The sequence below is a fragment of the Colias eurytheme genome, chromosome 4 (assembly GCF_061535395.1).
Source record: "Colias eurytheme isolate Ceu_HAF_F1 chromosome 4, ilColEury1 Martin Lab GWU primary, whole genome shotgun sequence".
NCBI classification, from domain to species: Eukaryota; Metazoa; Arthropoda; class Insecta; order Lepidoptera; family Pieridae; genus Colias; species Colias eurytheme.
In genome coordinates this window covers 11798507-11814816 of record NC_142983.1, presented here as the reverse complement: position 1 = coordinate 11814816, position 16310 = coordinate 11798507, and the positions used below count along the sequence as shown (strand labels likewise).

The window sequence follows — 16310 nt, the reverse complement described above, 5'->3', positions numbered from 1 at the left end:
ATTAAACAGAAATGAGTATTCCGGAATGCATTTCGCAACGTTTGCACGTGTTACCTGCGGCCCACCTTACCTCGTCATGCAAAAAATTAGAATATTGGCATGTTAGCTGTTGCCGCCTGTCGATTGTTGACGATTTGTTCAACAACGGTTATCTTTCCTTTTTAATTTATATTTGCACAAGTAATTTCAATAGAACGGCGAAATGTAAGAAAATTAGCAATAAATATGCGCTTCGTTATGTGAAAATTATAGCGTGAAGTACTTATAATTATACGTTTATCGTGTTTGCGTTGAATTCAAATACAGAATTAAATTATTAATCCGGGTCGCGTTCACGCGTCCAGTTGGAGCTGCGGATAATTGTTAAGAATTAATAGTCAGTGGAGAGGTCGCCATGCAGTCGGCAGTCGGTACAATGAATTAGTTCTTCTTTATTGGGCTAACGATGATGATGTGCTTTCGAAAAGTCCGCATCACCGTGGAGCTATTAATTTGAAAGCGATGTAGATAAGACAAGGGAAGACGCCGAGAATGGGATCGGTGACAAAATCGTGGACAGCCGATCTGTTTGGCTCCGCGGAGCATTGACATGCAAAGCGCGGTGTGCCGCAGGGCTGCCGCTTTGGTCCGATGATATTTTGTGTTTACAATTTTGGATAATATATTATATAATAATGAACGTTGAATTACGCACATTAAATAACTTTACTGCTTTTAAATTAACACAAGTAATTAGTTTTGGAGCACTTTATTAAATAATTTCAGCTTTTATAAAATTAAATTTAAAAGTCATGTGCACGGTTAAAATTAATACCTAGTGCCTATTTGTGCAATAAAAAATAATCATACCTGTAAACGTAAATTAATGCAACATGTTTGCCTGAGAATAGAGTGAAGTTGTACAACAAACGTCAATAGTGATGATAATCATGTAAGAAGGTGTGAAAACGTCTTTTTCAATCTAATATAAATGATTCATGTAATGAAAAGAAAAACATTTTCAATTATGTTAGAAAAATAATGATTGTGGTGTTTGTAAAAAAAAAGATTGAAAGAAAATTGACGTCAAGTAGATCACATACAGTATAATTGAATCCACGTAGCCATAGACGTGATAAATACGACATATTTTTAATGAATTTACGACTGAGCCAATAGTTGTAAAAAATCTTATTTAAGCCTCTGAATACAGGAAAAAATATAGTGTTTTCTTGAAATAGTACAACCTTATATAAAAACGCTCGGTCATCGCGCGACGTCGCGCCGGCACGCCGCGGCCGCGCGCGCGTGCGGAACGGACGACGCGACATTTTGTTTCATCAATACTTATACCTAATTACTTACCAAGTTTTTAAATTAGTGTGAATTGTACTACTTTTTACGCGGCACAATTAAACGGTGATAGTGTAACGGGAACGGCATTATGGCGACGGTGCTGCCGAGATTTTTAACTCGAATTCGAATTCGACAAAGGAATACTCCAAATTAATTATGTGTACTTTAAAGTACTTTTGTTGTATTCTTAGTGAGAAATTTTCGAAAAGCTAAAAGTTAATTCTAAGAAATTTTTGATGGCAGCGAAGAAAAAACGAAATGGTAATGTATAAATGCTAACCGACTTCTTAGTTCTTGTGCTCTATCGCATAAAGTAGATATCACGCGTTAGCCTCATTGATAGAGCTTCAACAGATAGATCACATAAGACTGTAAACCACTTTAATTACGTGGGCATTAATCAAATATCCGCGGCGACATGTTTCGGTATGTCGCCCGTCGGCCGGCGGCGCGCGCGCGGCAAAAAGCGCTCCCACGCCGACGTGACGTGCCAACACATACACACGTCCACACACACGCACGTCACTCATTACGTCATTCGTCACATTGCACACATACTATAGGTATTTATTTAATGCCCCTGCATTGATTTGTATTGGGGATAATGACAATATGACACATAGATAAAAAATATATGAATGTATCATAGGCTTTATTTTAATCTATTGAATTGAAATATAAGTAGAATTCAAATGTTTTATGATTAAACGGTTTTTCAATTGTAAAGTAGCCTTATACAAACAATATATAAATATTTAAAAAATTTGGTTAAATTAAGTTTTAATGAGCTCAGATAGGCATAACTCAAACTCAAACTCAAACATGTATATTTATTCAATTAGACTTCTTTTAGAAAAACTTTCGAATCGTCATTACATATTTTTAACATTTACCACCGATTCGGATAGCAGTATTGTAACCGAATGCTATTTTAACTAGAGCCTGCGGACCCCTAAAAGCTATATTGACCCATTTACATTGAGTTGCGTTGACTAGACATGAGCCGGTACATAAAATAGTGTCTCGTATAACAAACTGCTTATCGGGAGCTCGATATGTAGATTATTGAATAGAGTCGAGCCTTATACGTCGGCTTTCAATGGTAATCATAGGCGGACGCAAAAGGCGACAGCTACTGACATTATGCAGCCAGTCGCAACGGTACTGCGCTGCGGCCGCTGCGGGTCGCGAGCTGCGAGCTGCGGGCTGCGAGATGCGGGGATTTGACATAGGTGCCACTAATAATATTGTGACTTTAATGTAATTTATTTCAATATCGATCCTTTCCCGCATTTTTATAATAAATCGAATTGCGATAGAAATAGCTGTGACATTTTAAAAATAATTCTTCCGAAGGATGACTAGAGATCACCGCCTACCTTACCGCCTACACATATAAAACCTTTAGTATTTACCATGGGTATTTACTATTAACTGCATAGTCGGGGCAAAAGTTTTTGTTTACAGTAACCTAAGGCAACGTAACTCGACGCTCGGAACGGCCGGTAGCTGGCCCGTGCAGCCCCGGTGTCACCGCTTCGCCGCGAATCTATTCGGAACCAACCAAATTATTCACTCGTTAGAGCGTAATGAATCTCATCAGTGATGGTCCGAAGCGTGGTTCCATCACGTTTACGCTTTTTGCAGATTGTCCACGAAATAGATATTGCTATTTAAATCACTGGAATTTATTAAATGAATGTACTGAGTTTCTTTCAATAGGAAATAAACAGAAACGTGAACGCGCTTCGTCAGCGCAGTACGTGGAAATGCCGTTTCTCTGATTGAAATGTGTCACCGTGTAATATGTCCCAAATTTGAATCGGCCTCGCCTCGACGGTTCTGTTCGAACGGACCGTTTGGAAAGCGATCGATGTTAGAGTTCCGCGAAGCGGCCGCAAAAAGAGCGGCGTCTGCGCCGAAAGCTTCCTCCGACCCATTCATCCCGTAATTAACGCGCACAAAAACCCACCTAGATGAGAATTAGAAATGTTTCGGTGCTCCCGCGCGGCAAAAAGGGCTGCATTTGAATTAATTCAATTAAATCGTTTTGTCTCTCTCGGCCGGCTCGATTCATTGAACTGGACGTCGTCGAATTTGTTTTTCCCGTTCACACAATAAGAAGTGGAGGAATTAGTGCCGGTGGTTCTCGGTACGCAGCTGGGCGCGGGCGCAGGAAGCGGTGCTGCAGCGCTGGCGCTCACAAAAAATTAATTAGGCAATTTGGGGACCGCGCTAGCGTCATATTCTAATGAAGGAAGCTCCGCGGTGCATTGTAATTGTGATTTCATTGTTAACGCGATGTGTTGGGCACGGTAGCGATACAGGGAACAACATCACGACTTGAGGTAGTCTAAAAGATGTAACTGACATCTTTAATGTCTAGGTACGTCACGCGAATGCCCATAACTTTATTATATCATATTGGCCGCTAAAAAGACACCATGTTCTTTAAACACTTATCTCATGTCAGCGAATGCTTGAATATTCAAAACAATAAACAGATAAAATAAGCAAAATAGCGCAATATGTAGATGCGATAGTAAAGTTATTCCAAAATGGACTGTATTCACTCACCGTTAAGGTCGAGCACCATCTGAGTGTTGAAGAAGCCACTGACGTCACCGCGGCCCGACACTGCAACAACGATACTATATTAATTGCAAAATATACATTCATTGCGTCTTGAAATATTTTTGATAATGAGACTAGACTAAAACAAAAACAGCCGGCAAAAACCAAAAATCTACATAAAACACTCTAGAAAACGTGTTTCAATTAATTATAAGTAGAGCTTGTTAAATTATATTTGCATTAGCTCTCTGTAACTTATTCTTAGTCTAGACGTATAAATAAATATATAATACGTATAATTAACAACAACCGACCCCAGTGTGAGTGCAGCCCCGAGCAAAGTACAATAAGTTCAACATGATGTAGAAATGTAACAAAGATCAAGGTAACTACAAATTTGAAACCATGTCAAAATACCAAGTAGTTAATGTATGATGACATAATACACGTATAAAAACATTTGGATGGACTCTAGGAAAACACAACGTTTTTATTCATTAGTGAACTGCTTCCTGCACGGGTAGAGGCTTTATAATTTCTAAAAAGATAACATCAATCTTCTTTCTGCTGCTTCGTGCTGCTTTACTGCAAATCATCTCCGAGATAACTTGCATTTGAAGCCTACTTCTTATCTTACTTGTAATATAAATGATAAATCGTTTGAAATATCTCCCAATATTATGACCGTTCCTTATTGTATTCCACTTTAATTTACTTTATCTGTGAAAAGACCAGAGGATAATGGGGAATACACCTGTACCTCACGTTATGAGAAGTTGAAGCAATTATTTGAATCGAACAATGATTGCAAAAAACTAGAATAAGACATGCACATCTATAGTTAAAGTAAACACAACATCAGGCCATATTTGGACACATGCAACATTTTCAACATATTATAAATACACAAGAATAATATAGACCCAATAGTATCTTAAAAGTAAACAAACAAATATGACAATGTAAGGCTAAACTTACTCCCCGGCGCAGAGCAGAGCGCGTTGTTATCGAGAGGTTCCTATTAACCAGCCGATACTCAGATCGAATAATATTGGGTTTCCCAAATTACCTTATCGCTCGAGCGGTCCGTCGGAGAGCATGCCGCAAACTAGTCATTACGACATACAATAATAGTGATGTTTGTTAATGTAAAGCGTTTAATGTATCGGCCGCTAAATGGCCGGTGACGTCACAGGCCCGTTGCGCGTTTTTGCGAGCTATCTGTCGCGTGGATCGGGTGACGGGTCGCTGCCGAGCGGCTCGACCAGCTTGCAGCTTATTGTTCAATAGCTGCGGATGAGCTGCCGGTTGCTGTTTGTTTGTTTAGTCATATGTTTTAAATGAGCTCGTATTATATCACGTGTAAGATTGTTGAAGTGTGTTGTATTTTATGCGAGGTATTCTCTAATTTTATCTTTCTCTGTATTATTTCCAGTTAAATCTTTAGGAAATCGAATGCTTTCCGTTGCAAATCCGTACTTTAATGTGAAATAACACATATATTTACACAAAACATTGACAAAAAAGCCGTATTGAACATTGCTATAATTTTTCCGAACAATTTTTTTTTTCAGTGCCCTCGGAACTTACACCGTAGATACACTACTTTTTATGAATGTCTTACCTTCAATTTAACGTTTATGCATAGAATTAGCACATAACTATTTCATTTCATGTATAATTTATTGTCGTACACTTGTTTAATAGATTTTAGACAACATTATTCATAAACATTGGGTATATTATCATGTCGCATGTCATGCTTTCCCAGCAACACGTTCGCGATAGAGCGTCGGGTTAATAACTAACGAATTGCATGTTAAATCTACACCAAAGTGTTTTATTTCACAACTCAATCAGATATAAAATATTGATTGCGTGAGGCTCGGACTGGAATGGAGCTCACTTTAGCTAGTAACAGCAAGCTACGTACCTAGAGCGAATTGCACTCAACCGCTCTTCTAAGCTTAAAATATCGCTTTTTTGTGTCAGTTCATAAGTGTAATCAGCCGGGTGATAAATTTAAACTATTTTTAAAATGTTGTTTCTTTTCCTTGCCAAAAAGGATCACGAATTATTGATAAATTAAACTATACATTTGTTCTTGTATCTTTATCAGATGCTTGTACAACTACTACAACTACTACAACTACTACTACTACTACTACTTGTAGGTATTCTTATTTGTTTGTAAAATTGAAAGATACCTATACAATAAATATAAATAATGCTAAGAAACAGCACTTTTTACAAGATTTATTAGACACATTCATAATAAAATGTAATAAATTAATAACAATAAAAAGTTTATACCATGTTAAGTGTCTAATAAAATAAGGATTAATGCTCCAAATTAGACGTAAATTAATATCGGCCGGCATTTGATTTATTAATATTAGCAAATATTGAATATCTTTGAGGCGCTACTGTCGATTAGTTCAGTCCCATAGACTTGACAAGTACCTACGTGCGTAAGATAGTTTATGGATATCAGTGGATGGTCAGTGGTCAGTGGTCACGGTCACGGTCACGCTCGGCGACGCGTGACAAGCGCGCGCCGCGGGTTTGTCCGCAACTGATACCCGCGATACGCATCTAGATCGCACGATTATTGTTGCCGAGCAAAGCTCCACCGAACGTCATGTAACTGTGAATAGCTTTAAATTATTTTCGTATCCTACAGCTTGATTTACAAAATATAATTAGAATGACACGCGGAAACGGTAAATGGTATTTTTTGAATAGCTGTGATGTTAAAAAAACTATTTAAATCTCAAAATCTTGAACCGAGTGTTTGATAAATACAAAAGAATTCAACGAGGTTTTTTGTCTCGTACACCTTGAATATATTTTTTAGCAAAATGATAAATCTACATATTTTAAAAACTCTACCATTATACTGGTTTCTTTTTAGAATAGATAACAGACAACGCTTGTTTGAAACCAACACACATGGTTTACACCTCATAAATATGTGTGAATATCGATACAGTCGTATGTCATTGGCACCCCATCTAACCCCAGCAAACATACTAAAGCGAACGGCTCTACAATGGCATTTATAAACAACACTTTACTCCATTTCCTTAGGAATGAGCCCTATTAGGGTTAATAGATTATACCGTTATAAATATGGGCAAAAAGTGAACGACACGAGGATAAACAAGTCGTCTGGGGAAGGTCCCGGCGGGGGAGATGCTATCGCCGCGCCGTCCGCACCTGTGGCGCCGCGCCCGCGCACCCGCGCTGCCGGGCCCCGCAACCGGGCACCCGGCACCCGGGCTGCTCGAACGGGACGAGCACAATAACGAATTGTTTTATTGCACGTAATCATGGCCTTCGCAGCTAAACACACACGACGCTTGCACTTATAATTTGAATGCCGATAGCGCGGGGTGATACACGATGTTACTCGATTCATATCTCATACTTTTATGAACTAGTGCATACCGATGATAGCATTCATTCAACATACGAATGCTTTATTTGCTTTATGAATGGGGTCGTGTATGAGTGTGTGTGGAAGATACTAAATAATTTGAAGAAATCAATAAGGCGTACCCTTTTTGATTTGGGATCTTAAAACTTCTCAATAGCATTTAGTGAAATTCTCATAGAAGTAGCTTTACTCGTGATAAATTACATTGACAATATATTGTCGGGATTAAATCGGCTACCGGAGGCTCCTATTTAGATTCATCAGCTAGTCACAGCTGTGGAATGTTGACGCTGCAGATAGATGAGACATTAGTTTATTTTTCCTTATGACTTAAAAGAAAATATTGAAGAGTTTCTGCGCATTCACATACATAAAATAATGGTACTACTAACGAAAATCGCAACGGTCTCCCTACTGAAGCCGGATTTCAGATACCTAGTCAATTTGCGACGTTTGGTTGATGTAGTTACAGCGGCGAAGCACGTAAGCAGCGTCAAACAAAGCGCTGGTAATGTCTGTTGGCACACGCTTCATTACCCGCCGCGCGTGGTGGCCGGGCTGCCGGGCGGGCGGCGGCCGGGCCCGCTTGCCAATTTCCGTCCCGAGCAGCCGTGCGCACGGCGCCGCCGCACGAATCATAAATGCCTTAATGGGATTTAAATTCCACCCGTTGTTTGGATTTAGCGGTCCCGGGGCGCCGGCCGCACTATTTCACGCAACGCGATTCATCGCAGGCCCTGAGCGATGGCCGCTGAACGCCACCCTCGCCCGTTTATTTCCCTATCCTTTAATACGATGCTATCTTTCGGTTCCGATTACGGGCGAATGAGAATTCTCCAGGACGATTACTTATTCCTTTGAAGTGAGGCAACAATTCTATTAGGGCGCCCCTCGACCTCCGTTTACTTTAAACGAAATGTGCTTCTGATCGCGCATTCCGCGATTGCCCGCTTTTGTTTCCGTTCCCGAACCTTTTACTTTACTTATTATTTCGTAAAGGGCGATGCGGCCTCGTCCTGAATTATGCGCTAGCCGGGCTGTAAACAGAGAAGAGATCATCGGATGTCACAAAGGGCAAGATGGAAAGGTTTAAACTTCCACCCTCTCTCCCGGCGGGACCGAGGATATATTGCGCCCGGGCTTTCGGCCTGACCGGTCGGTTTATTTCATGCTAAACCCATACATTATGTTTCGCCTGATAAGGGAAATGTCCTTACTTTTCGCTCGGACCCTAAAAGTCAACCTCGTTAAGATTACATTAAAAAGATCAATTTCAAGCGGAAGAATCGACATAAATATTTAAAAAACCATTAAAAAACAAATTTCGCAATTTGTTAGTAATACACTAAACGAAATATTTTGGAAATATATTGCGGCGCTGATGACGGAAAATTACAGAATCACTGAACGGAAAATTCAAGTAAAGTTAGAAAGTAGACTGCATTCGAATCGTTCGAGGCTCCATACCATCGAGCATCGTTAAGTCGAAACGGTAAACGATTATTTAAATGAAAGACAGGTTGAAGTAAATAATAAAGCGCATGAGATTTGTATGATAATGAATGCACTAGAAAGGTACGCGTAACGCGCGGTGCATTCCCGCGCAGAAAGCGTCGCAGCCCGCGCCGGCAGCGGGCAGCCCGCACCGCCGCTGTATGCTAATTCCGGATAAGCTGATACGCGTTATTCATATCTGCGATACTAATTAATACACACTTTTTGCTTCCTTTGGCGAACGGTACATAGCTGAGACTCTATATACTTTCTTTTGCATAGTGAGAGTTTTTAAATGATGTTCCATTTTGCAATAAGAACTATGTAATTATTAGGTATTTAAGATAAGACGAAAATTCGCGAAATGTTCCTATAACGGAAAACTCACTATTTGATCCAACCCGTAAACACGAAAATATGAACTACAAGAGTTTACGCAAATTCATGAAATGTCCGTAACTACACCTATACGGTATTTACAAGCCTCCAAATAATTAAATAAGTCTATGTACTTTATCATACAAACACAATCAAATTATTCGCAACACAATGCGTAACGCAACACAAATGCAATATATGAACACAAATAAATAAAAAGTATTATAAATTAGTGAAAATATTATGAAATAATTTGGAAAATCCAAAAGTGCACGCCTCATAATTTTTTTTAAGAAATATTTATTTATTATTATTTTTGTTTATTTAATAACAATTAAACCACATCGAATCAGACCCTGAAAAATGAAAGGGTTCTATTCCTGAGCATACTCAAGCGTAAGAGAAAAAAAAAGACTCGATTAGTAAAGTATTTCGGTCGCTATCGTGTTAACAAGAAAAAGGATCCGCACATACAGACACACGGACGTCCAAGACAGAACTTTTTTAAACTGTTTTTTAACTAGTTTAAATAACAAAAATGACATCAAAAATATCATGAACGTTAAAAATAGTGTTTTTTCTTAATATGTGTGTGTATGTATTATCTTACAAGTGCAATGTATGATACAAAAAGACATTTTAAGTTTGAAAAATCAGATGTTTTGCGCGAAGTGACAGTAGTACCCACCTCAACGCTTCGCTTATGAGGCGTGCAATACAAATCCGAGCAAAGTATATTTAAGTTAACTTTTACCGTTATTTTTTAATGTAATTATATAAAAAACACATTAAAAGTCTAGTGTAGCAATATGATAAAATGGCATCAAAAAACTAACTGAACAAAATTATTAATACCAAGTCCAGTCCAGGTTTGAAATAAATTAAATTTTTGAGAATTCAAATTAAACTCTGTTTAAACGTTTAAAATAAACTATTAGAATTTATGTAATGGATATATGTAGATGTTAGTTTCATATTTTAAAGGTTTATAGAATAATGTTAATTTGATTCTGATTTAATATAAAACTCAAGTTAGGTATATTTGGCTAAGAATTAATTAAGACATTTTCAGTTTTTACCCGACTACGGCAAAGCAAAAGGAGGGTTATGATTTTGACGGGCTATGTATGTATGTATGTATGTATGTATGTATGTATATATGTATGTATGTATGTATGTATGTTCATCTGTTCCCTCGTAACTTCTAAACTACTTATCAGAATTCGACAAATGACATATCATTAGAAGCGTCTTAATTGTCCGCTGGTTATAGGCTATATGGGGTTTCACAAAATCTAATGTGGCGCCCTCTAGTGGACAAAACATACAGAGTAAAAAAATAAAGTTAAGATAAATATGCTGTGTTTGGTATCATTTGAAAGCTTTTTACTTGCACATTTTGAATATATATATATTACTAGCATTTCCTTGTGACTTTACCTGTATTCATGGGCTGATTGCATATAATTCACATCTTTTCGTTCATAGCTTCTTTATTAGTTCATCAATTTAACTTTTGTTTTATACTTTTTCAGCGTCGTTTTTTGTCGTAGTTGGGTTTTAGTTGTTTTACTTTTTATCTTGTTAAATGTGTTAAACCAGTTAAATGGAACAAGATAAGTAAAGCAAGACAAACTCCAATAATTAATTAAATTTATCGTACATAAATTGGACATAATGAATGGCTCCATTTACCCCAAACACACGCGTCTCTATAACCGGCGAACAAACACCACCGACCGAATTATAATACATACCAGTATAAAATTGTTTGTTAATGAGTTACACGGCTCTTTATTAATTCTGTTGTCTCATGCTGTCCAAAATGTGATAAATATTTTCATATTTTCAAATACCTTAGAAAGACTAGCGCATGATATATCGTTGGAGCCACATTCATAAAATTGATCACGGACAAGTGACAAAAAGCTTTATTCATTCCATCGATAATTTAACAATATCTAGTGAACTATTTTTCAGAAAGGACTTAACGTGGCTTTTTGTTCACGCTCTTTGATTATTGAGAAAATATTTTTAACTGATCCTATAAATCATTTGCTTCAGTTTCAAGCTTACGTTGTTGTATATCTATTGAGATATTTCGAACGATCTTAAGTCCGTCTAATGTTACAGTTACAGATAATACGTAACGTACAACCTTTTAAAATAATGAGATGAAACGTATGAATATAATATTATGATTTTACAAATTTTGTACATTATTTTAGCAGTTAACACTAAATATGCGCTACTTCACTCTCCCGCGACATCGGGTCAGATAATGAGTCTAATTAATTGAACTAATCAAAATCATACTGTTGCTACACGTCAAGTGGCTATCGATTGTCATGTTCCAGCGGCGGGTCGAATGAAAATAGTAAATAGCAACATTTACACACCTCTCGTGCGAGACGCGCGGGGTGATTGACCGCGGGTGGTTAATTGTGTCTCACCCCCCCTCCCCCCGGAGCCCGCCCCCCCTCTCGGGGTCACGCAGACCTTCGCACATGACGTCGGCGTACGTAACTCGCCCTATATACGAAAATCGATGACACCGTAATGGGCACAAGTTCACACATGGACAATATACACAGACTGCTTAGTTCGAGGAAACTCTCAGAGACCAGAGTACCGAATATGCCTGCCTCTCAAACGATAAGCTATCTAGTTATCTACTTTAGCAGAATAAAGCTCTGAAGTTTGAACTTGATTACGATGCGTCTTGGATCAAACTTAAAACTAAACCCTTTCTGAAAACTTTTATCGTTCGAATAAATATTTTAAGATTTACAAATAAAAATATCGGAATGCGTGACAAACTGATGTACATATTATATGTAAATAATATTTACAATTAAGATATAGGTAATGCTATTGCACATACGAAATATCTGTCTTGGTTAAGGTACTAAGTAGAGGAAGTTAAAAATATTAAGATAAAGGAATAACTAATGATCATGAAGTAAAAGACCATAATATGGCAATTAGCGCTGCGGGCTGCAGCTTGCAACCGAGCTTAAAAATGAAGACATGAATAACTTTACATTACGTCCATAAATGTCTTTTAAGATGAGCTATTTCCTAGCTGTAGAGACACAAGGAGCGCGCGGCAATCACGGCGGATGTGTGCTGCCGCGTTCAGAGCGAAAAACTAACTAGAATGGGGTTTTTGCTGCGAGGAATCCGAATGCGAAGAGGAATGGTTGTATCAGCGCTCGGGCGAGGTATGCAGATGCGTTCCCAGCCGCAAACCTGATGCCACCGGTGAGAAACTAGCGATCCGCGGCATCTCCCGCACAGCGCGCGTCACCCAGCACGAGGCGAGCGGCAAAAAGCTGCGCCTACGCCTGCGCTGCTGCCGCGGCCGAATGATTGCTGATTAACGTATTCAATTACAGGATTCTATTATTCAAATCATTTCTCGTTTTTGCGAAATAACTCAGCTGCGATTTTATCTGTGCACGAAATAACTATCGCGTTTCGTAGGGTAATTAATTGTTTTAATGAGGATTCTTTGAAAATGAAATAGACGCAGAATTCATCGTTAGATTTCCTCGACTACACTCATTTTTCTAGCACTAACTCAGTATAATGTAACTGTTAAAAGTACATTTTCGTAACTTTTACGAAGCAAAATATATATATTTTATTACCGCGAAATGATTTCCTATAATGCACGGGAGGTAGGTACCTGCGTTGAGCATTGTGAGGTATAAATTATTACCAAATTATATCAAATTTACAGGTAATTGTACTATAATAGACAATTTTCAACTGATGTCGTAAGCATCCTTCGTTTGAATCAAATTATTCGTACCTATATAATTTTAATAAGCTATTTGACGCCTCATAATAATTGATGACATTGTTTTTTCTTTAGGTACTTCAAGTTGACGCACCTACTCAATTATTTATCTTAATCTTAATACTATTATAAAGGCGAAAGTTTGTAAGTATGTATATGGATGTATGGATGTTTGTTACTCTTTCACGTAAAAACTACTGAACCGATTACAATGAAATTTAGCACACATATAGAGGGTAACTTGGATTAACACATAGGATAGGTTTTATCCCGGAAATCCCACGGAAACGGGAACTAAGCGGGTTTTCCTTTGAAAACGCGGGCGAAGCCGCGGGCGGAAATCTAGTCTAATATATATTTAAAACAAAATCCTTGTAAAGTGTGAATATTCCCCTTTAAATATTAATATCATGTTTACTAAGACAGAGAAAGACAAAAAATGCACAATTATGTTTAATTATAACGCTTTGATGCAATTTATTTTCGTGATTTCAGAAAATAATTAGTATTTCTGGTAATTTTAACTTTTATCAACAACACAATCTGATCTAAATAAATCTTTTTATTTTTACATATTATTTTTTATTTAGGTTTAATTGCAAATGTGAAAAACTATCCCCGTCAGTTATTTGTAGACAATGCTTTCAGATCTCATTCTTTCTATGCCATTTAAGTAATGCTCTACAAATTTGAATGAGAATTTTGATGTTAAGAAGGAAATATTAATAAAAAAAAGCCGCGAGAGGACACGTTCTAGAAGGAAACTCAATAAGTTCCATTAGCGTTGCCATTTTTTTCATTGCAAAAACTCAAGAAAAATTTACCTAATTATGTACAGAAATAATAATAATATGTGTGCATAATAATAATAATAATAAGCGGTGAGGAGAATAATAATAAGCGGTGAGAAATAATAATAATATGTGTGCATAATAATAATAATAATAACCGTCAGCGGTGAGGAGCTGAGCAGGCGGGCTTCTACCGATAAAAATACTACAGCCGAACACTACGACGAAAATGACGCACCGACTGACAGAACGAATACCCCAGAAGAACCATATAGCCCAAGCACAATATCATACACACCTTCCGCATCGTCGTCACCATCTACTACTAGTTTAAATCCGTGTTCCCCCACACCGACTTTGGATGTTGCGCGGGAGGCTAACGCCTTCTTACCTGCGTCCACCAAAGCTGGAAAACCAAGAGTGCGCATGAGATGGAGCAAAGATGTAAACATATTTATCATGCGCACTTACTACTATATAACTAAATTAGAAACAGATTTTACTATATATAGGAAACAACTTCATGAACTTTTCACACAAGAATACCCAGAAATAAACGTGTCAGAGCAAAGAATTTCTGATCAAAGGAGAACTATAGTAAGAAATAAACTACTGGACCAAGAGACGCTGAACCGATTAAAAGAAGAAGTACAAGACAAACTACAAACAGAAATTCAAAACACAGAAAGTAATGAACCGATCGCACCAATATACACCCCGACGGACAATATGATATTATCTACTTACCTGCTATCTCAATCACGCACACAATCTTCACATATATTTACACAAACAGAAAGCACAACACTTACATTAGAAAACGACACCGTAATTCGAACAGATAACAATAATATGACAGAAAATGAACTCGTTCAAGATTTATACGACAAATTTAGAGAAGTACAAATGCAATATTCTGAAATAGACCCAACAGTAAGACCAAAACTGCCTAAACTAAGATATAGTCCTCAACTTGATCAACTTGTAAAAATATTTAACAGCCAGATACTGGGACAGTTCATTAATGATGAGTTACAATTAAAAGATATCCATACAATTATATATTGCACAGCTCTAGTAATATCACAGAAACTAAACTATAAAATTATCAATAACCGCCAGGACCCCAAATCAAAAAATTATAGGAAACCTCCCTGGGAAATAAGACTAGAAAAGGATATTGAAAAGTTAAGAGCAGATTGTGGCCGCCTTACACAATATATAAATAATAATAGGTCTAAAAAATTAGTTAAAAAAGTAGAAGCTATATTTAAAACAAGACTCACACATACCAGACATGAAAACAATAATAAAAAACCAGAAGAATTCTTAGATACTCTTAAACAAAAGCTAGCACTTAAAGTTCATAGATTAAAAAGATATAAAAAAGCACAACAGAGAAAGAATGACAATAAGATGTTTGCAACAAATGAAAAACAATTTTATAGAAACTTGCAGAAGCCGATAACAGGTATACACAGAGAAGATAATCAAAATATACCCACAGTACAACAGTTAGAAGATTTTTGGGCGGGTATTTGGGAGCAGCAAGTGGAACATAATGACAAAGCTGATTGGATAACTGAAGAAACAGAAAAGTGGAGTTCAATAGAAGAAATGGAGTTTGTCGAAATTACTGAATCCGAAATTAGAAACATAACAGCTAGATTACACAATTGGAAGTCACCTGGTGTAGATAGAATTCATAATTACTGGTATAAAAAACTTATCGTCTTGCACAAATCATTAGCTAAAAATTTAAGTGATATTATAAAAGGATATCAGAATATACCCGAATTTATTGCAACTGGAATAACATATATGCTCCCGAAAACAGACTATTCCCCGTTACCTTCTCAGTACAGACCTATCACCTGTTTACCAACAATTTATAAAATATTGACATCAGCTATTACAGTAAAAATTAATTCGCATATCGAACGCTACAACATTATAGCAGAAGAGCAGAAAGGCTGTAGGCGGGGTCACATGGGATGTAAGGAACAGCTTATTATAGATTCTACAATACATAAACATGCAACCACAAAAAATAGAAACTTACACTGTACATATATCGATTACAAAAAAGCTTTTGACAGTATTCCGCACACCTGGTTAATACAAATACTAAAAATATATAAAGTAAACTCAAAACTGGTAGATTTCTTACAGAACATAATGACACAATGGAAGACCACACTTCATCTCAGCACACATCACATTAATATTTCCACTAGAGAAATATTTATTAGAAAAGGTATATACCAAGGTGATTCCTTGAGTCCCATGTGGTTCTGCCTAGCTTTAAATCCGTTATCACATCTACTACAAAGTTCTAAAGCTGGTTATTACTTCAAACGAAACGTAGAAGAAACTGTTATATCGCACCTTATATACATGGACGACATTAAACTTTATGCAAAATCCGACAGAGATATGAAAAAACTTGTAGATATTACGGCTCGATTTAGTAAAGATATTAAAATGGAATTCG

The 16310-nt window shown here is 37.2% G+C and overlaps 1 protein-coding gene across 3 annotated transcripts in view; it reads right to left on the bottom strand.

Annotated features, from left to right (window-relative positions):
* Positions 1–16310, bottom strand: part of LOC149909245 (uncharacterized) — a 195812-nt gene that overhangs the window by 61773 nt on the left and 117729 nt on the right. For all 3 annotated transcript variants that reach the window (XM_090101467.1, XM_090101468.1, XM_090101469.1), the window contains one exon: positions 3913–3972. In XM_090101467.1, coding sequence (XP_089957593.1) covers positions 3913–3972 — 60 coding nt within the window. The remainder of the gene's footprint in view (positions 1–3912; positions 3973–16310) is intronic.